Source organism: Schistocerca nitens, chromosome 3, assembly GCF_023898315.1.
Source record: "Schistocerca nitens isolate TAMUIC-IGC-003100 chromosome 3, iqSchNite1.1, whole genome shotgun sequence".
Taxonomy (NCBI): Eukaryota; Metazoa; Arthropoda; class Insecta; order Orthoptera; family Acrididae; genus Schistocerca; species Schistocerca nitens.
Window position 1 is genome coordinate 53,958,236 of NC_064616.1, and position 27,051 is coordinate 53,985,286.

General features: G+C 38.7%; 1 protein-coding gene across 2 annotated transcripts in view; it reads left to right on the top strand.

Annotated features, from left to right (window-relative positions):
* The window catches only part of LOC126248010 (dynamin-binding protein-like), a 222,855-nt gene extending 204,812 nt beyond the window's left edge, over window positions 1-18,043 (top strand). The window contains exon 22 of one of the 2 annotated variants that reach the window (XM_049948593.1): window positions 15,504-18,043. In XM_049948593.1, coding sequence (XP_049804550.1) covers window positions 15,504-15,698 — 195 coding nt within the window. In that variant the 3' untranslated portion in view covers window positions 15,699-18,043. The remainder of the gene's footprint in view (window positions 1-15,503) is intronic. The other variant, XM_049948592.1, reaches the window with a different exon arrangement.
* The last annotated feature ends 9,008 nt before the right edge of the window (window positions 18,044-27,051 follow it).

The following is a 27,051-nucleotide window of genomic DNA, read 5'->3' on the forward strand; positions in this document are numbered from 1 at the left end:
ATATACACCCACACTTTATCTGTGAAAGTTTACAATTCGCATGAGCTAAATAGTCTGAATCAGTACGATAACTTTCTAGAGCGCCAAAGAATATCTGTGAATGCTGTGCTCTGTTGATAATCTATGTTGTCGCACAGATAAATGTTTCATGAACACGTAATATTAAATTGGTTGAAAGAAATGTCAAACACTGTAAATTCACTTTATGTTGGTTTATTCTAGTCTATGCACATCCTGTAATTGTCTTAAAGAAGTAACCTTTCTTTCTGATGGGTGGAATTAGTTGTGTGAATTCAGCCAAAGAGTTTACAGTAATATCCAGATCACACTATTTACTTTAACGCAGTTTGGGTATGTTCCTCACAGTTTGCACTGTTAATCACTTCCTATCAGTTGAACTATTAATTGTCTATTGCATTGTTGTATTCAGTCTTTTGTTGATAAAAATCAAATTAAGACAATATATTCAGTTATTTTCCAAGCTTGAATTACTTCAAAGATATTTTCAAAGTTGCTGATTTACCTCTTTCAGTTTAATACTCCGTGATCTACAAGTCTGCTACTTTGCGATCTACTATTATTTTATCTTGAAACGAATGCATTCTGTTTCTTTTTTATTCTTTTTCAAAATATTAAGTTACTTTGCTACCAAGATTCCTTTCTATTTCTTTTTATATTACTTTCTTTTCAGTCTACTTGCTACTAGTCATGCAGTGTTAGTACAGAGGGACTTTGTTTTTCTTTTTATGAAATTTGGATCTTGGGCTTGGGGCTGGGGAATAGATTTATATTTTTCATTTTTGCGTCCAAAGGGTAGCGGCGTTACACTCCTCTGAAAGTGCGCACATTTTCCATACTAGATGCCCATCTTTTGATTCCAACACATGATCTATTTGGTTTGTTTAATTCATGTCTGGTCTCTATGTAGATTTTTTTTTTTTTTTTTTTTTTTTTTTTCTGATGAAGCGGGTACTTGCTGCCCTTTTAAGTTGTTCACTGAAGCATACTGGGAAACCCTCAGAGCATTATTACTGGTTTAATCGTGCAGACTTTCCTCTCAGAACACACTTCTAAAAGCCTCTTCCTTCCTCAGTTTGGTATTACAGACACCAAAGAGTGCTTTGAGGTCATATCTAGGTATTTTATCACAAACGTCCTGCTGTCAATCATGAAAACAATCTTCCACATCATCATATGAATCTTCTGTTGAGGCATATGTATCCATGAAGGTTACATTATGAAGTTTCCCTTTGATACATACAATACATCATTCTCCATTATATGGAGTAAAAGTTACAACAGATCTAAAACTGTCTTTGTACACTATAAACCCAATCCCAAACTCTCTTTTCCTGGGTAATACAGAGAGAATTTCTATGTATGTATCTCTGTACTTCCTTTCCAACTAAATTCTCAAAGTGCAACAACTCCCATTCCATACCCAAGTGTCTCTTCAGCAACACTGTTCGTGACTCCTATCTACAATAATCATCCACATATTCCAAATTTAGGTATGGTTATATTCACATCCATGTTTCTTGGCATAGTTTCTCTTCTTAAGGGCTGTTTGTGATGATAGGCTTTTACAAGCCAGGGATATTAACAATGTGCTCAACTCCCAACCTGCAAGACAAGGCTTCCATTCAGGGTTAGCTGCACCCATGAAATTGATGACAAAGTCTGTATTGTGGGCCACACTGAAGGCAGTATGAACTAGTCATCAGCTACCCTACTGCAGGCATTGTCCCCAGCTTCTTTGGAGCATACAAGCGTATGTGTAATGTGTTAGCTATGGAGGACAACTCGTCCAAAAGCTCAGTTATGTTTTCAGTCTTGTTTATGCACATATCAACCATTCGACACATCAGCTATTTGACAAGTGTGATTTTTCATTACCATATTTACATTGTTTATGGTATAATCCTTAACTTAGCAGTATCTGCATTAAGGTATTGATAACTAGACCCATATGTGTGGCTATCTGGTGATAACTAAAACCAGTTTGTTGTGTCCCAACAATCTTCCATGGGTAATGCACTTTCTGTCTTTGTGACTCATGGGGTGGCAAATTCCTGTTCTTGCAACACGATGGCTCACCACTTATTACTTGTACAGTCTCCATTGAGCTGGTATTTTTACTTCAATAAGTACAGTTTGCAAGTCATTGTTCCAAACTATGTGACTCATGAAATTGTCAGTTATACATCCAGAGACAGCCATGTTACATACCTGCTGTGAAATTTGACTCAACCAGTTTATCATTTTCTGCTGTTTATTTGTGTAGCATTAATTTTATTTGTGTTTATCATCTTCAAATAGGTGTGCTTGTTGAAATTATGTGCTCTCCTTCTCCTCTTCTTCTCTCTTTCTCTGAAAATGTTGTGGTTTCTTTAAATACTACATATTTTTCTACAACTAAATTGTGTTATTTCTTTTAGGTAATTATTCATTGTCAAAATTCTTAGTAATCAGGTGTAACATTAGTAAACATTGTCTTCTATTTCCAGTTTTAATCTCTCTGACATTATTCCTGTTGCTCTTCTTATAACATTTACAAATTCAAAAAATCACTTTCAGGGGCTGTAGTTTAGAGCCTTGCATCTGCATCTACATCTACATATGTACTCCACAAGCTACCATTATGGTGCATGGTGGAGGGTACCGTGTACCACTACTAGTCATTTCCTTTTCTGTTCTACTCACAAAAAGAGCGAGGGAAAAAATGACTTTCTGTATGCCTTAGTAAAGGGCTTAGTCTCTCTGATCTTATCTTCATGGTTCTTTTTCTTTGAACAGTACTGCATTAGTCTTCTTGCAGCTACAGACTGTTCAGTGGAGCCACAAAATACTGATAGCTTTCTGTGACCTTTTAAAAGTGGTACAGATTTTTAATAAAAATGATTTTGTATACATTTGTGTGAAAGTGAATGCTATTTCATATTTGAACCAATGTTTTCATAATAAGATAGGAACTCATAGTTTCATTTGGGGAGTCATGAGCAAGTTTTCAACTATATTAGTGAAGTAATAAACCAGTCAATTCATTCTTAGCACTGTACTGGTGGGCATGACTCACTGTAGTTGACATTTTCACCAACTTTTGTCCAAGTCATTTAATGCCTATTTTTTGTCACACATGCAATCACTCATTTGAACTTTTTATATGCCCACACATTAGTCTGCTTCCCCCCCCCCCCCCCAAAAAAAAAAAAAGAGAGTGAGTGGAGAAAGATAGATTAAATTGGACATAGAAACCTATTTACATTTCAGCTGTAGAGATCTGTCTGGTTACTATTTACTTACTTCTTCCTGTTCCAGATGACACAAACATTAAGCCAAGATGAAAAAGTTCATGTCTTGACATGGACTACTGTATTTATTTTAAGTAGCAAATGCACATATATTTTGACATTGTTCTCCTCTTTTTCAGTGTAATTTAGGCAACCTGTTCCTAGTCAATAGACTGTATCACAGAAGTTCAGATATTGAAGGTCTGTAAAATATTCATGTATAGCTGTTGTAACCTCTTCGCCATAAAAGTCTGAAATTAAAAAAAAAAATCTGATGAAGCAGATGGATGCTCCAACAAGTCACACACAAAAGCCCTAGTCTTCACACTGTCAAAGCACCTTTGCAAGCATGTAAATTTTCTTCATGGAACTTGATTTTTACTTTTGTCAGGCAATTGATTCAGTAGATTTGCATAGTATTAACCATGTATATAACTTTAATCAAGAAGAAGAACCACTGCATCCCAGGAAATATTGACCATAAAATTTCTGGCAAATGGCATCTACTTCATCCCACTGCTCCGATTGCTGTTTTGTTTTGGACGTGCATGTTTTTCCAGCCTTTGTTCCTCCATCTTCCGAGCTTTTTGCACCTATTACCTTCTCCCAGTCTTTTTAAAACAGCGCAGTAGAACTGCCCTGTGACTGTCTGACCATATGGAAGAAATTCCTTATGGACAATTCCATGAATGTAGTAGTAGTAGCAGTAGTAATAGCATTGACTGGCTTGTGTGAACTTGCTTTTTTGGACTGTGGAGTTGTTGGAGTCTTCCATTTTTAGTACTGCTGTTTTGTTTCCATGCCATAATTGTACATCCACGATTCATACGCAGTTATGACCTTGGACAGAAAATTTGTGTCATCTTTAACTGTTGTTTGAAGTTCAGTGCCCACCTCAACCTGTCTCTGGCTGGCATTAAAAAGACAAGGAACAAACCGTGCTGCAATTTCTCTCATTCAGTTCATCGACTAGAATGCATTTTCACAAAATTCCAACAATTTCACAAACATCAAAGATTGTCTGCCTTTTGTCCTTGGGGATCACTTCATGCACCTTCACAATTGTTTCTGTAATTGTGCATGTTGATCCTCAGCTTGAGTATTTTTCACCCTCCACAGACTCCTGGTCATCTTTCAGTTGCTTAAACCAGTCAAATATTTTATGCTTGGCTCAAAGCATGCTTACCAAAAGCTTGATCGTCAAGTGGTGGGTTTCAGGTTTCGTTTCATCGAGCTTAAAACTTACAGCAGATCCATTGTGCTTCAAGTCAGCCATTTCAAAATTTGCAGACACAGTAGAACACTATGTGAAGAAATCAACAACAGTGTTTACACATGGCACTGCCAATGATATCACATTGCAGACTGACAGTTGAAACACACAACTGGAGGTACCTAGTGGCAGAAGTTTGTTTGGGTACAGTATTGAAATTCTCAGAAATTTTTGATCGCTCCTCATATCATGCATATTAACAAACTGACACACACAATCAGTTGAAGTCTGTTAAAACTGAGTGAGATGGTGCAGTAGTTAGCACACTGGACACATATTCGGGAGGACAACAGTTCAAACCCACGTCTGGCCGTCCTGATTTAGGTTTTCTGCGATTTCCCTAAGTCGCTTCAGGCAAATGCCAGGATGGTTCCTTTGAAAGGGCACGGCAGACTTCCTTCCCGAAACCAATGGGACCGATGATCTCACTGTTTGGTCCCCTCCCCCAAATGAACCAACCAACTGAATTCTGTTAAAGCAATCCCAAGATCGCTCTTAAATTAATTTTCACTTTTGACTTTGTCAGCAATCAAGAAATGCTGTACTTGCTTTCATAGTCTTAATTATTCATTTAAAATAGATCATACCCTTCTCTATGTGATTCTGTAACTTTTTCTGACATATTGAATATTCCATCATCTGACTCTATGTGATTCTTGAAGTTTTTCCAGTGTACTGAATATTCTATGAGGTTTCAGAATTGCAGCGAGATCATGTTGACTTTTTGCCACAATATTTTGGCTGGCAACTATCCAGCCATCTTCAGATGAGTGTCCACCACTGGAGACTGCAAGTTCCTGGCGTTGGATTTATAGCAAAAATTGGCAAGGAAATGCAAGCATGCACATTGGCAGCCATCACAGGAGCATCCTCTATCGAAATCCATGGCCTCTGCAAATACTGTTCTATCTGCTGAGTGCAGACACATGTGTAAAGGTGTAACTACATGTCCGCCCTCTGTCGGAATGCGTGCTCGTGTCACCAAACCCAGATGTCAGATTTCGCCAGATGTGTCATTATGAACAAACTGTTTTCTCTCAGAAGAAATTAGAAAAATCACCGGGTCCCAAGCCTTGTCCAGTTGAAAGCCCCCATCAGGATTTATAATATTTTGTGCTAGACATATTTCCACAGATTTTTAATTACTGAATCCCAAAAAGTTCTCACTGGAGCCAAGATTTTTGTGGCATAATAATCCATAGGGTGTCCTGTGGAAATACAATGCTCAGCTATGGACAACTTACTGGGCTGTGAAAGGCAAGTGTGGTGCTCATGTTGTATACATCTTTTGTGTACTGTGTGTATCATCTGATCTATGTAAGCTTTGACACACTAGTAAGGAATTTTGTAAATCCTGGCCTCCCGCAGACCCAGATCGTCTTTTACCGAACTAAGAAGGGCACTAATCTTTGCCAGTAGCCGGAAGATTACTTTAACTTGGTGTTTCCTTAGAATCCTGCCTACTTTAGACGAAAGGTTGCCAACGTATGGAAGGAACATCCTGGACTTGAACAGCTCCTTATCTTCTTGATGTGGTGGCTGGTCATGTTTCTTCTGCCTTAGCACTGTGCTAATCTGATGTGGAGAGTAACCATTATCTTTGAACACTGACTGTTGATGTTCTAGCTCCTTTGTAAGACTGTCTCCATCAGAAACAACATGAGCCTGGTGAACCAACATTCTAAGGATGCCGGTAGTTTGTGAAGGGTGATGGCAGCTTGACGCTTGGAGATGAGGGTCAATATGTGTGGGCTTATGGTAGACAGAATGCTCTAATGACCCATCCACTTTCCTAGTAACCAATATGTCCAAAAACGGAAGCAACCATCCTTCTGTATTTCTGTCATAAATTGGATATTCTTGCGGACTGAGTTCAGATGTTGCAAGAAGCCTGACAGTTCTCCTTTGCCATGGGGCAACACTACAAAAGTGTCATCTACATATCACCAGAGGACTCTTGGTTTAAGTTCTGCTGAATCAAGAGCCCTTTCCTCAAAGTCTTCCATTAAAAATTTGTTACCAATGGGAAGAGAGGACTGCCCAAGGCAACACAATCAGTCTGCTCAAAATATTATTTGTTAGATAAAAAGTAGATCGGGGAAAGGACATGATGAAAAAGTGATGATATATCAGCCGTGAATTTATTGCTGATGAGTGACAAAATGTGTCCATAAGAGGAACCTTAGTGAAAAGTGAGATGACATCGAAGTTCCCTAGTAAGTCAGTTTCACTGAGTTGAAGTGACTTCAGTCTATTGATAAAGACAGCTGAGTTGCAAACATGATGTGTGCACTTCCCCACAAAAGGTCTCAGTACATGAGGGGCATCTATATTACTGACAATCAGCCATAACAGAACCTCCTTTTAATGAATCTTCAGAAGACCATATAACCTGGTGGGTGGCACAGACCTATGAGGTCTCAGTCTTTTGACCACTTCTTGCAGAATAGAAGAAGAATTCAGCAGTGCTGATGTTTTCCTATCCACGTTCCCCTTTGGGCTATTTGTCAATCTTCCAGTACATTGGTTCACTCAGCAATTTATAAATCTTGCGTTCATAAACCTCAAGTGGCAACAGCACAGTGGTGTTTCCCTTGTCCACTGGTAAGACCACCGTGGGAGGATCTTCTCATAGCTTTCGTAGTGCGGCCCTTTCCATTGCAGAAATGTTGCTATTCCGAGGTGGAGCTTATTTCTTCTGCAGCATCACTAGGAAGAGGCCTAACAGCTTTGTTAACAGTGCTAATAAAATCAGTCAAAGGCAGGGTTCTCAGCGTAGGGGCGAAGTTCAACCCTTTCCCAAGCACAGACAGTGTTATGTTGTCCAAAACCTTATCCGTTAAATTGACCATGTAGCGTCGAAAAGTATCTTCATGCAGTAACGTTGCAAACAGCCAGCGAACTTCGAAAACTGTCTACTTGTAGACTCCTTATGGACCCAGTCAGATTTTGCCCAGGTCATGCTGTCAACCCATGCCCATGAAAGTGATGGCAGGCTGAATGCAATCTCCATATGCAGATGAAACAGCTGTTTCGATATAGCATCCAGTTCACGATCAGTACAATGGATCCTCTCCTCCTCTAGTGCTAGGCTTGCCTTTCGTCTAATGAATTTTGCAGCAGCCCTCTGGATGAAATGTCTCACTCTGGAAAACTTCGGAATAAGGCCATTGTCCTGATACTTCAGTAAAAAACACAGACAGCTTAACTATTTCCCTCACTTAGTTCATAGCTTGTCCAACCTCTGGATTTGTAATGCCATCGCCTCCCCAAGGAGGTATCTGATGTGATTCTTGAAGTTTTCCCGGAGTACTGAATATTCCATGAGGTTTCGGGAAATCTCGCCTAGGCACACAAGTACAATTGATCTTTCCTTTGAAATAGAGAGAGCGCTAAATTACTAATAGTACCAGAAAACTCAGTGTAGTTAATATAGCCATTTGTAAAAATGATTACTTCCAAAAACTGTGCAGAATTAATGAATATAAATCAAATACACTAACTGTGGAGGCTTCTGATGAGTAAACGTTGCTCTTAAGGACAGCTTCAATATGTACACAACAGTACTTTTCTTTCAATATAATGAGAGCATCATCATTTCACTGACAAGGATACATAATACTCAACCATAGTTTGTGCCTTTGGGAACCAAATTGAAATATAAGGAAGACCAGAGATGATGTAAGAATTACAATCATAAGACAAGGGAATAAGAAAAGAGCTAGACATAATTTATGAAATACAGCCAGAGGAGACTGAACACTTAACAACAAGAGCACTCAAATCACAAGTGAGACATACTTTGGTGGCTAGAGCAAAAGTAATAGATGTAAATATCATTTGATCAAATTGTATGAGAGTCCTGAATGAAGATAAGGACAATATCTGGAAGTGATCAGAGGATTAAAATATCTTTATCAAAAAAGGGGGAGAAGGCTGGAAGAGTAGGCTTCACTGTTCTGGTGTGTACAAGGTCATGAGATGGAAAACGAGCTTTGACGGGGTAAGGAAATTAGCTGTGTCAGTTTCAGAGAAACCCTCCTCTTATTTGACTTAATTTATTTAAAGAAACCATTGAAAACCTAAATCAGGGTGGTCAGAAGAGTGTTTGCATCGCCATCCTCTTCAATCGAAGTCCAGTGTCTTACTATTTCTACGCCGTGATTGGTCCCATTATTTACAGGAATGAATAAAAATGGGACATAGCATTAGGTATTAAAATGAGAATTTGTGGGTGGTGGATAAATACAGTGTTGAATAATCTGTGAAATTGCAGTGTAAATTAAGAGCAAGTGAAGGGAAACACGAGATGAAGAGCATTTGCTGGTGATCAAGTTTCCACCTCAAAAGTACTGAATCTATCGAGATAGGTGGCTTTGTGTGGACAAATAAGGAAATTGTTGAAACATGTTCACTGCATAAAAAAAGTTTTGGCCCACTCTCATGATTTGCATAATTTGTGTTATGTAATGCAAACCTCTCTCAAACTTTTTTGACGACAGGAAATTGCTGTGAATAGCTTCTGGTATAATAGAGGTGTAAGGAAACCATCATTATCAGTGCAGTTTAGTAATGTTTGCCTTGTCTCCAGAATAGGACAGTGATCAGAGTCATTTCAAGCTTGCTTGTATTGTGACTAAGGCAAGAAGGGTCATCAACATGGGAAGTTGCCTGGGAACTGACATACACCACAGTGATATCATTTGAACAAATAGCCACTATTGTGAGAAACATAATGGTGACGATATGCCTCAGAGTGGTCACTTAACAGCACCAGCTGATGAACACTACATACAAATTATGGCTTGTAGGTACCCTGAGAATAATGCAAAAGAAATGCATAATGCTTTCAAGGAGGCAATTGGGAAGGCTCTGTCAATGCAGACAGTAGTAACTGTCTTCACACAATCAATTTGGCCTCTAGGCTTCCATTACACACCCCATAGCACCATGGTGTATGCAGGAGGTGGGCAAGGGAACACTTGGAGTGTAACCTGGATCAGTGGCATCAAGTTCTCTTTCCAAGTGCAGGATTTCCATCCATCCATCTTCCAATAGATTGTGGGATGACAGCTGTTGCTATATCTTTGTGTAGTAATCATGTCACCTTCAGCGGTTATTGTAGATCGTATTGCATTTAAAATTGATTTCAGTGTTACATTACACCATCTCGAGTTACCCACCTGGATACCTGCATGTGTTCGTGCCACTTCTGGGACAGGGAGTTGTGCCAGCCCCAGATTGAATCTACATGGTGGATTAACGTTGAGGATAGGTGTGTCGACCAGCCTGGATGTGGTTTTTGGGCAGTTCTACATCTACATCTACATCCATACTCCGCAAGCCACCTGACGGTGTGTGGCGGAGGGTACCTTGAGTACCTCTATCGGTTCTCCCTTCTATTCCAGTCTCGTATTGTTCGTGGAAAGAAGGATTGTCGGTATGCCTCTGTGTAGGCTCTAATCTCTCTGATTTTATCCTCATGGTCTCTTCGCGAGATATACGCAGGAGGGAGCAATATTGCTTGACTCCTCGGTGAAGGTATGTTCTCGAAACTTCAACAAAAGCCTGTACCGAGCTACTGAGCGTCTCTCCTGCAGAGTCTTCCACTGGAGTTTATCTATCATCTCCGTAACACTTTTGCGATTACTAAATGATCCTGTAACGAAGTGCGCTGCTTTCCGTTGGATCTTCTCTATCTCTTCTATCAACCCTATCTGGTACGCATCCCACACTGCTGAGCAGTATTCAAGCACTGGGCGAACAAGCGTACTGTAACCTACTTCCTTTGATTTCAGATTGCATTTCCTTAGGATTCTTCCAATGAATCTCAGTCTGGCATCTGCTTTACCGACGATCAACTTTATATGAACATTCCATTTTAAATCGCTCCTAATGCGTACTCCCAGATAATTTATGGAATTAAATGCTTCCAGTTGCTGACCTGCTATATTGTAGCTAAATGATAAGGGAACTGAGAATGACATGCTGCCTAATGTTATCTAGGAACTCTTCAATACAATCACACAATTGGTCTGATAGTGCATATGCTCTTACTTTGTTCATCAAACGACTGTGGGGAACTGTATCGAACGCCTTGTGGAAGTCAAGAAACACGGCATCTACCTGGGAACCCGTGTCTATGGCCCTCTGTGTCTCGTGGGCGAATAGCGCGAGCTGAGTTTCACACGATCGTCTTTTTCGAAACCCATGCTGATTCCTACAGAGTAGATTTCTAGTCTCTAGAAAAGTCATTATACTCTAACATAATACGTGTTCCAAAATTCTACAACTGATCGACGTTTGAGACATAGGCCTATAGCTCTGCACATCTGTTCGACGTCCCTTCTTGAAAACGGGGATGACCTGTGCCCTTTTCCAATCCTTTGGAACGCTACGCTCTTCTAGAGACCTACAGTACACCGCTGCCAGAAGGGGGGCAAGTTCCTTCGCGTGCTCTGTGTAAAATAGAACCGGTATCCCATCAGGTCCAGCGGCCTTTCCTCTTTTGAGCGATTTTAATTGTTTCTCTATCCCTCTGTCGTCTATTTCGATATCTACCATTTTGTCATCTGTGCCACAATCTAGAGAAGGAACTACAGTGCAGTCTTCCTCTGTGAAAGAGCTTTGGAAAAAGACATGTAGTATTTAGGCCTTTAGTCTGTCATCCTCTGTTTCAGTACCATTTTGGTCACAGAGTGTCTGGACATTTTGTTTTGATCCACCTACCACTTTGACATAAGATCAAAATTTCTTAGGATTTTCTGCCAAGTCAGTACATAGAACTTTACTTTCGAATTAATTGAACGCCTCTCACATAGCCCTCCTCACACTACATTTCGCTTCGCGTAATTTTTGTTTGTCTGCAAGGCTTTGGCTATGTTTATGTTTGCTGTGAAGTTCCCTTTGCTTCCGCAGCAGTTTTCTAACTCAGTTGTTGTACCACGGTGGCTCTTTTCCATCTCTTACAATCTTGCTTGGCACATAGTCATCTAACACACATTGTATATATGACGACAGTAACTGTTATCGAAAGAACAGAATACTGTTGATGACCATGCAGCTTTTCCCTGGAATAAATGATGACTAACTGAAACCCCCAGCTGCTGACAGGTGTTGTCGATATAACTCGACGTGGACAGCTGAAAATGTGTGCCCCGACCGGGACTCGAACCCGGGATCTCCTGCTTACATGGCAGCTAATCTGAAAATCACATTTAAGTGCCTGGCAGAGGGTTCACCAAACAAAGTACATTAGTAGATTTTGAGGTTTGTTATTACCAACCGTTTAGGATTTGAAAACAACATGAATAATGAGGTTGACAGCTTGCCTCTGGCAAAGAAAGGAGCAAATAATGCAGTCATAAAAATCCAGGGTTACCACCAGACCTGGAAATCAGGGAATTTCAAACATATAAGGGAAATTTGAATAAAAAAACAATAGAAAAATCTCGTTTTTTTCTCATTAGATTAAATGGTTTGTTTACTGAGATGTAATGCTTCGTCACTGGCTGGTTACAGCTGAGTACGTGTGCCACTTCCCTACTCCCTCATCTTACTGCTTATCCCCTTCCTACCATTCCCCTCGGTTTGCCATCAGTGCTGCCACTAGCTAGCAGCTGCCGATGAGAGGCAGGGAGGCGTGAGGAGTGGTTTGTTTGGATCTGATTCTCAGAGATTGTTGACTCAGCAGCCAGAGACTGTGGTCACGAGTGCACGAGTTGTGTCTGAGTAACTGTGTGAATGTTTGTATGCTCTTATTTTCTGACAAAAGCTATGGCCGAAAATTGTTGTGAGAGTGCGATTGTCTTTTCTACGTGCCTGTCCGCAGCTCGCCGATCACCTTTACAGTGAGTTCCTACCTGTCCTCATTAGTATTAGATTCTCAGAGTATTTGCGCAAGTTATCCATTTTGATCACCACGGTCTCATTTCATCGACACGGTGTCTGTGAGATGCGGAAGCTGGCCACACGAGTGGACTTCCACAAAGGGCCAAAGCCAGAGGCCATTTCTGCAGGTATTTCTGACGGATCGGGCTTGCCGATCTGAAGCCCATTGTTTCCCACTAACGTGCGAGCTCTATCCCGTCGGATCTAGTCTCACCGATCTGCCTGCAGGTCGGGTCTGTTTGTGTGTGTGGCATAATGTGGTGGATTTTCACGGTTCGTGCACGGACTCGGGACTGCAGTGCTCCTTGGCAGGCCTGAGGCCACGAGTGATGGATTTCACATACTGTGACTGTCTCACCGCAAGTATGTTGTACAGTGTGGCATTTTATGGACATTTTATTTATTCTAGTACATTTTGACACTTCAAAAATAATTTATATATTAGAAAGTATTGACAATAAGAAGAAGAAAATTGTGGCGGTCACTGGCAGTTCGTATATTATGTACTCGTATATTTCCTGAAATAAAAATCACACAATACTTGTTAACTAATAGACATAAGGTAGTCTTCAATAACGAACATTGTAGAACCAACATTTTATTGGTGGTCACCTACAGTGTTGGTTTACACAACTCTTCCCTGCCTTATACACTTCTTTCAAAAGGCCTACTTTTTTCTAGGGTTATTTCTGAAATCAGTGAAGGTATTGTAAATCTGTCTTGCGACTCCAAGGAAATGGGCATTTTTGTCACCAAATGTGTTTTGCTTTATTGAAATAAAACAACAAGTGATCCTAATGAAACACATACCATTTGGCTTGCTTTCTCCATCTAAAAACAGTTCATTACAAAAGATGATGATAGTACTTAAGATTTCGCTCACACAGGGGAGAAATACAGAAGTCCTTACTTCTTTTTGTCAACTTATGTCTTTACTTACCCTTGAGATCTCAAATTTTGTCAGGGAAAAATGTTAAAACTTGTCTGAAATCAGGGAATTTCACCCAGGGAAACTTATGGCGATCCTGAAATCTTGTATTATATTCCTAATTAATTAAGGGGGGTAGGACATCAAACGGGACGACTTAAAGCAGGAGAGACACCACAAGAATTTTTAACATCCACTGCCTGTACTTTTACAAATAAATTCATAAAACTTTGTCAGAATGACCAGAAAGGATTCAGGATTTACACTTATAGTGGTGGAAGTTCAAAAATATAAGAAAATAATTTATTTTTTTACATTTTTTTCACCTTTTTTACCATTGGCTGCATTTGTTGCTATAGGTGCACTTTTCTTCATAAGTAAGGGAGATTCTTCGATTAATTTTGCACAGCATACAAACCATACTTACAGTTGTATGAAACTCAAGAATTCTCCAAATATATTAAAAACTGTGGTAAAAATTGAGATAATTAACTATAATATTTGAGTTTTTTCTAAACATAAAGTTTAAAATGTAACAGCACATTCATTTTTTCATAAATTAAATAATTTCTAGAGTTTCATACACCTGTAAGTATGGTTTGTATGCTGTGCAAAATTCATTGAAGAATCTCTCTTACTTATGAAGAAACGTGTACCTATAGCAACAAACGCAGCCAATAGTAGTGAAAAAATGATGACCTTTCACATGTACAATTTTTTTTTCTTTTTTCCTTTTTTTAACTTCCACTGATATAATTGTGAATCCTGAATCCTTCCTGGTCATGCTGACAAAGTTTTATGAATTTATTCGTAAAAGTATAGACAGTGGAAATTGAAATGTCCTGTGGTGTCTCTCCTGCTCCAAGACGTCCTACCCGCCTCAATGGTGCTGGATATATCACTTGAGGCTGATTATTCATTTGAACCAAATTAGAAAGAACTGTATAGGTTAGAGAGTACCTCCAAAGTAAATTATAACATGCTCCCCCTTCCTGATCCAGAACTCCATGCTGACTTCTTCCCATCCTACCAGCTATAGACCCAAGAGCCTCTACTCTCTCTCTTTACATTCCAACTCCTCTCTGTTCCAGCTCCAACATCACTCCATCCCACCTATTTTGTCCACTCCTTCCCCCACCATCACTCTCTGCAGACGCAATGCAGCAACACCATCTGTTTTCTATGGAAATGTTATCAGTAGAAATTATCATTTATTATTATTAAACTCTATTCTATCAATTTAAAATTCTAAAACACTACTCACATCTTAAGTCATATTAGGCTGAGAACAGAAATAAACTAATATTGCCACCTAAGCAGCTTTATTAAACTCACCTCCCTAGTTGCTTTCCAATGGCATATTAACTATGCCAACGTCTTAGAAAATGTATAATTAACCTATCCCGTTAACAGGTTTTGCTATTGACTTTTCCCCCTTGTGTATTCCCTATTATATCTCTTCATTTCATATGTTATGTCTGTGTTTAATTTTAACAATATTTTTGAAGTGTACCACATTCCAAATGTTTTGTCTCCTCTCCCTCCCATCCATGATTTACCTAAATCATTGTATGAAGTGTTGTATACCTTTACACACACAAAAATTAGCAGTGTTATTAATGTGAAAAACATAACAGTTATTAATTTATGTTTCCTGCCACAGTTGCATACATATTCCTTACTAGAGACTAGTTTTGAACAAGTTCTTTGATTTTCAAACCATTGCTTGTGTCTTTATTATGTGATTGTAAAATAATTCCAATGAAATTTATAAAAGTTTTAGTCTGTCATTGGCAAATTGACTTCCTAGCGTTAGGTCAGCTTAGCAAAAATGTAGTATATGGAAGTTAGTTGTGCCAAGGACAGACAGTTCAAAGGTATAAATACTTTAAGAACCGACCAACACTTTTACATGCAACACTGGAATTATTTTACAATCAAATGATGAAGATATAGGCAATGGTTTGAAAATGAGTGGACTCATTCAAAACTAGCCATCATTAAGGAATGTGTATGCTAATGGGATAAGAAACTGAATCAGTAAAACATATATATAGTTGCTGTTCCTTTATGCCATCACATTCTGTAATTGGCTATAGTGGTATTGTTTGTTTACTTGCAGTTCTACTATGCTGTTTACAGCTTTGAAGGCCAGGGACCTACTACATTGGCTATAAAGGCTGGGCAAGTTGTTAATGTTCTCCAACATGAAGATGCCCAAGGAAATTCCGAATGGTGGCTAGTAGTTGACAGGTTTGGGAACAAAGGATATGTACCAGCAAATTACCTTGCTAAATACGATGATTACAGTAATTAAATTTTGTATGATGACAGCAGTCAGTTTCTTTCTGTATACTGTATTCATTTTGTTAATTATGTGCAGACTGTAGTCTGTGTGAAACACTGCAACTGTTTTTGTAAGTGCCAAAGCCAAACAGACTATGTGCAGCTAAGAACCACATATCATTTCATTATTGTATGCATTTAACTGACCAGAATATTCAGTTATTAATAATTTTAACTGCTCATTTTGTGTGCTTCTGTGGTTTCAGCTATATCACAATGCTCTGTTTTTGTAATAATGTTGTATTTTAATGCTCTGAATGCATGTAATGTTTTTTGGAGGAAAACCTAATTATTTTACTTTATTTGAATAGCATCTGTTTGGGCATATGCTATAAACTCTTAGTTGTTTTCTCCCATGCAAATGAAGTCGTATCTGTGATATTCTGCCTGCTATGTAGTTTGGTGCTAACTAAGAGTGAAAGGAAAATGTTTCCATTTAAGAGTCACAAGATTTTCTGGGCTGTAAGTCTGCCAACAAAGCTGTTAATCATTCATCTGTATAAAGTGCATAGAGAGAGAGAGAGAGAGAGAGAGAGAGAGAGAGAGAGAGAGAGAGAGAGAGAGAGAATATGAATGCATGCCATTACATCAATGTTTTGCCAGACTTTACAAGTGTAAGATATGAAATATTTGTTCCTGTACTGATGGCAGCTTAATATTTTTGTAAGTGGTAAGAATACTAGTGTGTGCAATGTCTGGAAAAGAAGTGGAAAAAAGGTCCACTCACCAATAAGACTCAGTAAGGGAAAAAAACTGTTTTTGGGCCTCAGATCCTTGTGTAATCTGCTGATAGGCACTCTAGGGGAAAGGGAAACATACGGGACCGAGAATACCATAATTATATAGCAGTGGCAACATAATACAAGGAAATATGAACAAATTGGTGCAGAAAAGGAACAGACTATCAAGATTACAAACTTCCCAAGAGAGAAATATTGTGTGTTGTGGGACTTAAACCAGACCATTGCTTTTCAAGGGTGATGCTCTTACACACAGCCATCCATCCAAGAATGAATCATTTCTGATCTTCACAGCTTTAATTATGTAACACAAGAGAGTAGCATTCCCTGCTGCCCTAGTAGAGAACTTGAGAAGGGGAACTGCTGCTGCTGCTGCTGCTGCTGATGATGATGATGATGATGCTGTGTTCATTTTTGATCAGTTCATGATAAAATTTCAAATGCCGATCTGATACCTGCACAGGAATGTTTACTGACAAATTGGAACACTTCTGGCTGAGATGAAGACCAGCTGGTCCCAACATGTGAGTCAGCAGTAACTCTAAGGTACTGAATTTGAGCAACTTAAAAGGGCAAAAGATAAATTATTTTTGAAGTTATATGCCATCCAGTCCTTTGTATTTTTCAGGATGGGTGGGGGTGGCACTGCATTACAAAATGACCAAAGTTTTAGTCTGACCTGCAGTGTTTTGGAAAGTGGTTATATCCAATGAATGACAGTTCTTGTACTTTTGAAATGGGAACAGAAAATACAAAGTACCTTGCTAACAGTCAAATAAGTTGATTCAATAACATATTTGGACATGTAACAAATATTAACTTTCAAAACATATAATAAAGACCTTTGTTGTTGTATTTCAGTGGATTAGCCCCATATTTTGTTTCATTTCACAACACTGAGGAAACGAATTTGCACCTCTCAGAAATTTTATATTAAAATTTCTGGTGCAAGGCAGCTGGGTTTGTTATACAATCATCTCCAGTCTCTTATAGGCTGCATTTGCAGCACATGCAGTGCTTTTAAAAATTGCATTATGATTTTGCTACCTAGACATTTATAGGTCACTTGAGAATCCTTGTGATGCATAGTAGCTACCATGGGTTGAAGATCTGATTAATTAATTAAAGAATTAAATGCTGTTAGTATTCATTCCCTCCTCTTCCCTAAACAAAAATTATGGATGCCAAGTCAATTAAATGTTTCTTCTTTCTTGCAAACACAAAAAATACTGGCGTGGAGCAATATTTATTAACATCAGTATTTTCTGTAGAAATTGTATATTGTTTGTTCTGACAAATTAACTTATTCTAGCAGTAATTCAGTTCCTTATGTAATCTTCATTAGAATGATTTGCATTTTAAATGTGATCTTACTTTCGTTATTTTAAACATACTGTACAGAAATTATATTTGTTGTGGAGTAATATGTTGTATATATTTTGTTGTATGTGAACAAATTTACCCACATTTTAATAAAAATGTTCTGAACATTACTGTAGTCTTGCTTGTATTGTGTGTGTGTGTGTGTGTGTGTGTGTGTGTGTGTGTGTGTGTGTGAGAGAGAGAGAGAGAGAGAGAGAGAGAGGGGGGGGGGGATATTGGATTGAATACATTATGTGGTTAAACATATTGGCAAGGTCATTGTACATAGAGAAATAGTTCAACTGAAGGAGAATGGCATCTAAGAGCATGTAGCCTGCTGAAGAACAGTGAATTCCGTTTTATAAGTAGAACGATATGCAATAAATAAAATATATTGAACAGATTGTTTGCCTGAGCTTTCTAAACTCTGCAGCTGGAGAACCTTTGTAACTCAAAACAGTTTGACAATACTTTTGTTGGATATACATTTTTTATTATTATTTTTGCCTTCCATTGTATAATTAACTATTTTCAATTTTCTACTCTGTAATTTCAGGCATGGAAGTGTTATCTTAGTTATTTAAATCACTAAAACGCAAAATTATATGGTATTTACATCCCTCAGAGATAATTGAGTTTAACTTGAATTTCTGTAATGTTGACCTAAAACTAGATTTATGATAGCCAGACACTGCTTCATTTGTGGAAGAAGGTTCCAGTCTTGCTCCAGCCCATGGCTGATCTAGGCTGTGTCATATGAATATGCACCCTTTTAACACTGCATGGGCAGGGGAATGACTGCTGCCTTTGTTTGATAAGTGAAGCTGTGTGTGAAGATTACAAATATGGTCTTAAGTTGAAATTGCGATAACTGGACTTTTATGTCTTTACAGTGTTGTTGAAGTTTTTGTGGCCACTCGATGTATTGCCTGTTGGCTTCCATTTCTGGATATTTTGTAAACACAAGTGACTGACATTCGCAAAATTTCTCTCTGGTCTGCCACTAGCAATGCAGGGTAAACCTGAGAATGGTGGCGAATCATCATAAAAATCAGTAAACAAATGTTGCCCAAAGATCCTGAGACAAACCAACAGGCATTACACACGTATCTCTCAGGTATGTATTTGTATGCTGAAAATCATTTAAAATGAGGAATACTTCTGCACTAGTGCTCTTCTTTTTTCAGATAAGTGGAAAGGCAAAAATAGCATGAATTCAGTTCTGCAAAAGTGAAGAGTTAAGTGCAATTTCCTACTCCAAAATGGATAGTACTGTATTGAGCACTTAATGTTTATGAAGTCTGCCTACTAATTATCCCAAGTAATTTAAACTGAGCAACGTGGCACAGTGGTTAATACACTCGCATTTGGAAGAACTGTTTTCTGTTGTTTCCTTAGATCACGTGAGGCAAAAAATACTGAGATGTTTTTCTTTAACGAGAGAAAGCCTATTCCTTTGCTTATGCTTCGCAAATCAGAGTTTGTGCTCAGATACTTATGACATGGTCTACTGCAAGTTAAACCTTAATGTTTCTAGATTCCATCGAAATAATTAAAAGTGACACTGTTTTAAAACCATCAACTTCTTTATGTAATATCCTATGTTAGACAAACAAGGATTGATCACGTGGGGGTATGAGTACAGTATTTTACAATTGCACAACCTTAAAAGTCGAGAGGGTAAATAAAGTTAGTTTCTTGCATACCTCATTCCTTAAAAATACATATATTCCAGAAACAGTTCTAAATGAACATCTCATTTGTGTTATATATATCTCAGAACAGGCTCCAAATAAAGTAAAAAGGTGTGCAGCTAATATCCTCAGTTACTGGGCACAAAACTTTTTACCTTCAGACCATGTATTTATCTTGAGTGAAACCAATGAGGAAAGAATATTTTATAATCAATCTGCACATTATTTACTTCATCAGTTCAAAAATGGTTCAAATGGCTCTGAGCACTATGCGACTTAACTTCTGAGGTCATCAGTCGCCTAGAACTTAGAACTAATTAAACCTAACTAACCTAAGGACATCACACACATCTATGCCCGAGGCAGGATTCGAACCTGCGACTGTACTTCATGAGTAAACACGTTAAGGTGAAAAGAGGAACATGAAGGATGTGAAGATCTAGAGAAAATCTGAGAGAGGCATTCAATAACTGGAATTTCTTATGCTGAAAATTAGTAGAACAATTTATCTGGAACAAGTTGGGATGAAAGTTCTAGTTCAAGGAGAATCATTCTACACAGTGGAAAATAATACATTGAAGAGTATAGTAAAATGTTTAATATCAGTGGCATGCATTCAGATAACATAGTGGAAGGGATTTCTGTTAAGAAAAGAAGATAGTGAATGTTTATTCCACTTTTTAAGAAGCATTAAGATACTAACTAGAGAGATTGTGTGTCTTCAGGTTTTTACAGATACATAATTGATTCTGGGACTAGACGTGAAGCAGTAAACTAACGTGCACTAACACTTGAGAGTCCCCCTGCTTTAATTGTGCTTATAATATGAACATTTGTATAATATCTAAGCAATATAGTCACATATAGTATGCAATACGAAACAGTGATGGGATGGCGAGGCGCGGCGACTAGAGCGCACCGAGAATTCCTGGAGCCCCTAGTTCTCAAGCAATTCTCGAGAAACGGCTCGGCGGCGTGTGCCGCTGCGCGCCAGTTGACTGCGACTACATACGCCGCGCCGCTGTTGTTTTATGAATTGAATGCCGCCGCTAGACAAACACGCTCGCTCGCTGCTCGCTGTGCTCGTAACTAGTGTGTCTCAGGTTTCATTCGAGTAAAGTTGTTATTCAAATCAATATAGACACTCGAAAACGAACATCATGGTGCTGGCAATACTTTACGGAGGATTCAGATAACGTTACTTGCAACATTTGTCGTAAAAATGTCTGTAATGTATCAAAAAATACAACGGGCATGATTAGACATCTTAAACTGCACAATTTACCGAGCAGTAAAATAGCGACGTCTGCGGATACAGAGGCTCATTCTTCCAATAGTGCGAGGCAGACAAAATATCCAGGTACGTATGGTACAAAAGGTGTATTCCGTGCAAAAGTTCGGAGTGTGTCCGAAGCGGTCCGGCACGCTTAAAAAAACATTGATTTTTTTAATCGTACTCCGATAACATACAACATACCCCAAAATCAAACCTATACTATCCTATCTTTTGCACGATACGATATGAAATTTTATTGGGCTGGTTGTCGAGCATAATGTATCCCCTTGCTGGAGCTCTGATCTAAATCTTACGTTTCTCTTCATAGAGGGAAGTAAACGGCAACAACAGCTAGATGAAGCGCTAGTGGCCATGATAACGGACGATTTTCAACCGTCGAGGACACTGGTTTTCGACATTTTGTTTCACGTTTGGACCCACAATACTCGATACCAAATCGAAAAAAGTTGCGCCTCATGACTGAGGACGATTACCATAAACAGAAAGAGGCTGTAAACTTGGCAGTGGTCGACTCTACTTGGGTTTCTTTAACGACCGATATTTGGACCTCACTCAATAGTGAGGCATATATTGCTGCAACTGGTCATTTCATTAACACTAATTGGTGCCTGAAAGCTTTAGCTCTCGAGACATTCCGTTTCCCGGAGAGGCATACAGCGGTAAATATTAGTGAGGCGTTAGATAATGTGATTTCAAAATGGAACATTGAAAACAATGTTGTAAGCATCACAACTGACAACGCCATTAACATGACGGCAGCCGTACAACTTATTCACAGTGGCAACATAGAAATGCAACATGTGCCTTGTTTAGCACACACCATCAATTTAGTTGTGAAAAATTCTTTGAACAGCAACGGTGAGCTCTGCATAATGCGGGAAAAGGCCAGAAAAATTGTTAGCTATTTTAAATCAAGTTGCAATGTTAATGAAAAACTCCATGACATCCAGGATCTAATGAAAAAACCTATTCATAAATTGATTCAGGAAACCGAAACCCGATGGAACAGTACGTTTTATATGCTACAACGTCTAGTGGAGCAAAAGGGATGCATTGCAGCCTGTTTATCATCCTTGTATCCAGGTGTAGAGAACCTCACAGCTGACTAGTGGCGAATTTTGAGCGAATGTTTGTGTGTACTGGAGCGATTTGAAGTGGTAACAAGTGAAATCTCAACTGAAAACTATACCTCTCTTTCGAAAGCTATTCCAATAATCAGACAGCTAATCCTAACCGTATGCAATGGGAAGTGGACTACCACGACAGCGCAAGAGCTACAGCAACCTCTGCACAACTCACTAATAGCCCGGCTAGGATTAATAGAAACAAACAAAGTACATGCCGTTGCCACAGTTGTCGACCCAAGATTCAAAACGTTACCATTTACGAATTCCATTCATTCAAAACATGCCGTTGCAAGCCTAATTGCAGAGTGCACAAACGTGGTAGAGACCGTACGATCTACTCATTCGGCTGCTAACGACACTAACCACGAGTACCATTTCGTACAAAACGCCAGTAGTTCCTTATGGGCTTCTTTCGATGAAGAGGTTTCCAATAAAAATCTAATGAAAAGCGGTTGTGATAGCATAGACCTGGAAGTACAACGATATTTGAAAGAACCGTACCTACAACGCACGGATAATCCTTTACACTACTGGAAAAAAAGTGAAAACAGTTACCCAGGTCTAGCTGTCGTGGCAAAAAAAAAAAAAAAATCTTGCAATACCTGCAACTTCTGTTCCCAGTGAAAGAATATTTTCGAAAACAGGACTACTTATAAACAAACAAACAAAGAAGCCGACTAAAAGGCCAATTGGTTAATAAAATCATATTTCTAAACAAAAATCGACGGCAGTGCAGCAACGGGATGTAAAAATGCCTTCTGCTGAACAACTTTTGTTGCCTTTCTTTCTTCAGTAAGTAAACGCATGTACGCAGTTTCTGTACATAAAAGGTAATTTATTTTGTAAGAATAAAGCTTCTGTTTCATGCGAATTCTGTGCTTTTAAAAAAAATAGTGAACAATCTATTAACATTGGAAATTCAATTAAGTCCAGGCAAATACACACCTTTTCATCGTATTACTGCTCAGATGTAATATGTACAAAATTATACGAAAAGTTTTTTTTAAAAAAAGGGGAAAAAAGAATATGAGTTGGATCTGATCCAACCATTCACCTATTACAGAGCTTTAACACTAACCATATTACCTCTGCCATCTCTAGCTTAGGGTTGCAATGCGCCAGTACATCACTGACACGTAAAACGTCTCTTGCAATTTTCTCGAAATTCTCTAAGCAGTATGCCTTACTACTTGCACATTGTTTTTCTTAAGAACTATTAAAAGTTTGCAGAGGTAAATCCATTATCCAAACATCGTGGCCACCCCTTGTTAAACAAAATTACCAGTTGGTGTGATGAATGGCAGCTAACTCTAAACATTAAAAAAATGCAGATGCGTACCAAAAACAGTCCCATAATGTTTGAATACAGTTTTCGTATTGTGCAACTTGACCAAGTCAGGTCGATTAACCCTTGATCAGGCATGCCTATGTATAAATTGTGGAAAACTGTTTCCCACCATTCCATTGTTTTCACACAACTGCGAGCCCATACCTATTCCTTCATTATTGCTTCCACTAACACAGCAATAAATTGTGTTGTCATACACCCAACTAAGCAGTAGTAATTGAAATAGACAGTGAGCTAGGTCAGAAAAAAATTATGATCCATGCAAGAAAGTGACCCACATTATGAACTAGAAGCACAATCCCACAATGAGGCAGTTATCTACGAGATAATGAGTATTGAATATGGAGTTGGCTAGGGTCTGATGCTACTGCGCTGTTTGATGCTTTGAGTGGGTCATTACTATGGGGTAACATCTGTCTGTGGAAACAGAATAGTGTAATGAAAGTTTATTTCATTGTTGTTTTATTAAACAGGGCTTTAGCTCATTATGTAAGTTTATTTTATCATTGTTTCATTAAACTATGATTTTGCTCTTACATGTTTATCTTGGTAACAAAGACAGCTATTCTTTACACATGTACAAAGTATGCCATGCATCCACTCACGTTATGACAATCGGCGCATCCGCTCAAGGGTTAAATATCCATGCGTAACACTAAAAAGCAATCTGAAATGGAACAAGCATGTAAGGATTATAGAGTGGAAGACAATGGTCTACTTTGGTTTAATGAGATAACTCTAGGGGTTGGGGTTGGGTTGTTTGGGGAAGACCAGACAGCGAGGTCATCGGTCTCATCGGATTGGGGAAGGACGGCGAAGGAAGTCGGCCGTGCCCTTTCAAAGGAACCATTCCGCCATTTGCCTGGAGCGTTTTAGGGAAATCACGGAAAACCTAAATCAGGATGGCCAGACGCGATAACTTTAGCAAAGTGTGGTCCATCTATAACGAGAGTACATCTAGAATACAAATGTGCCTATTCTCAAGTATTGCTCGAGTGTTTGGGATCCCCATCAGGTCAGATTAAAGGAAGGCATCTAAGCAATTCAGATTCGGGCTGCTAGATTTGTTACTGGTAGGTTTGGTCAATATGCATCTATTAGAGAGATGTTTTGGGAAGCCAAATGGGAATCTCCAGAGGGGAGATGGTGTTCTTTTGAAGGAACGCGCGCGCGCGTGCGTGCGTGTAATATGCTACTTATTGTCTTTTATTATACTATCAGCTGTCACTGTGACACTACAAATAATTGTTCGGCGAGGGAATCCAGCAGGCTTGAAAGAATAAATGTTTAATTCTTACAGAAGATAAATAAATAAGGCAGTGAACTGGGTCATAACTTGGCAACAGAAGCAGATTATTGCAATATTCAGCAATGACATAAAAATTTTATGCGACTTATGTATTTACATAATAGTTCAGTTCATAAATGCAACACAAAATTTAAAAAAATATTTTCTGTTGTACATACTTGAAATCACAAACATAACTTCCCTATCTTTTCTAATAAGTCCAGTGAAATGTAGAAACTTATCTTACTGCGCCACATATTTAAGTAAAAGTGCAAATGACACATTCATATTGATATTTCATACTAACAATGTGCATAGTTAGAACAAATGCATTCCAGTAGGAAATGCCTACATAACACAGGGTGATATGTCTTCTACATCTACATTCATAAGTACACTGCAAGCCACCGTATGTTGTACAACTACCATTTCACTTCCTGTTCCACTCACAAATAGAGCGGGGGAAAAACGATTGCCTCCATACAAGCCATGATCTCTTTTATCCTTGGGGAATACACGCCTTGGGGCGCACACGAAAACTCCAAGAGATTTTATTGATTTTGTAGTCTGAGATATACGAAACAACAAGAATCTTGAACAAATACTGAAGTGATAATGCACTCTCCAGACTTCAATACTCTGGCACGCATATCTTTCATTGGCTACAGCATTGGCAACCTGTCTTCAAGAAAGACAGAGCCGCACCTGAAAACAAACTCGAAATCAAGTGAAAAAAAAAATTCTCCAATCTAAGCCGCACCTGAAATTTGAGACTCGAAATTCAAGGGGAGACGGAAGTTTTTTTTAGGTCGCTCCTCCAAATCGAAACAAAGTTGGTCCATTGTAACATGAGACACATTATAGGTCGAATGGATGAAGATACAGCTACAGTAGTTTGGTTAGAGTCGTACGCTCAGCAGTTAAGCTTTACCAGGTAGCCACTGCTATGCGTCAGGCGCTCCGCCTGTATTTATAAGGGTACTCTTCCTTTTTCGCGCGCTTTCTAGTTTGAATCGATTGCTTATTTTGCTTTGATAAGTGCCGTCCTGTTTCTTATAGGTGTTTACACCACTCTAGGCTGAAAATGCAGTATTGTATTGTGTCATGCATTGTTTGTGGCATTGTGATAATGACAGTTTACAACCTGTCTGACGCCGCTCGCGGCATGGCTTGCTTTTGTGCGCGCTACCGCCGCTTACAATAATAAAAAAAGAGAGGAATTGTGTCATTAGCGAAACAATGACAAGAGACTGCTATTTGTTGCTACTTACACTGCTGCTTTCTTTGATAATCAACAAGAACCAAATAATAGACTGCGTATGATGGAAGATGTTCTGAACGAGAGTTTAGCGAAATTTTTTTTCTCCGTTTCAATATCTTTGCAGACGCCTCTTTAGTACATCACATTGTGCACAGAAATTAGTCATCTTAGATTTAAAAATCTAGTCAGTTGCCGTGCATTTCTGACTGTATCACTATTCAGCATAAGAATAATACGAATATAAACATGACATGATATGTATATTCTTCCGCGTTTGCTGTTGTCTCACTCTAGTTTCATAGTTTATTAGGCTAGACAGGATTTAAATGAGATAATAGCAAACAGGAAAGAATACATGACATAATGTTTACATTCGTATTATTCTTATGGTGAAGAAAATCGTGAATCACATGCAGTATTAGCAACCATCTCTTGTCACAGGTAGGGAAAAATTCAGAACTTAGAGTTGGCCATATTGACATAAATCCCAAACAGTCTTGCCAGTCGGATTTTCGTAGCAGATTTTTAGTGATGAGTTCAAATGCTGAGTGTGTTGTTGTTGTTGTTGTTGTTGTTGTTGTCCGTAGACTGGTTTGATGCAGCTCTCCACGCTTTTCTATCCTGTGCAGATTGCAACACTTATAAGAATGAAAATAACTTAGAAATTAAACGCTGAAATTTAAAACAAAATTTTATTAGGTTTATAATACATCTTATACGAAATGTTTAAAATGTCAGTCATGATTCTGAATCACAATCACTCTATTCTTTGTTGCTCATTTCTTCATATAGAGCGTACAATCTAGTGCATTGGATATCGAACATTTTTTAAATGCTTGTTGCCCAGTCTGATTTGGAACACACTTCTATGCATCATAAATCCATTGTCACACTTGGGCATTTTACACGTCCTGTTGGTGTCAGTTGTGTGTCGCTTTTCGAAAGCCAGTCTGTGTCCATGCGTTTAAGCTTGTCCTTAAATGGTTTTTTCAGACAGACTTCAAGTGGTTGCAGAATTGACGTCATCCCGCCTGGAATTACTGCCAAGTCCGTTATGCTTTCCTCTAATTTTCGTTTTACTGCAGGTGTTGTATGGCCTGCGTACGCATCTAATACCAACAGACTGCGAAAAACCAAGCATTGCGTCAGGACGACGATTCCGCACACACCCAATCCATTCCAGCACCAAGTCCTCCGAAAACCACCC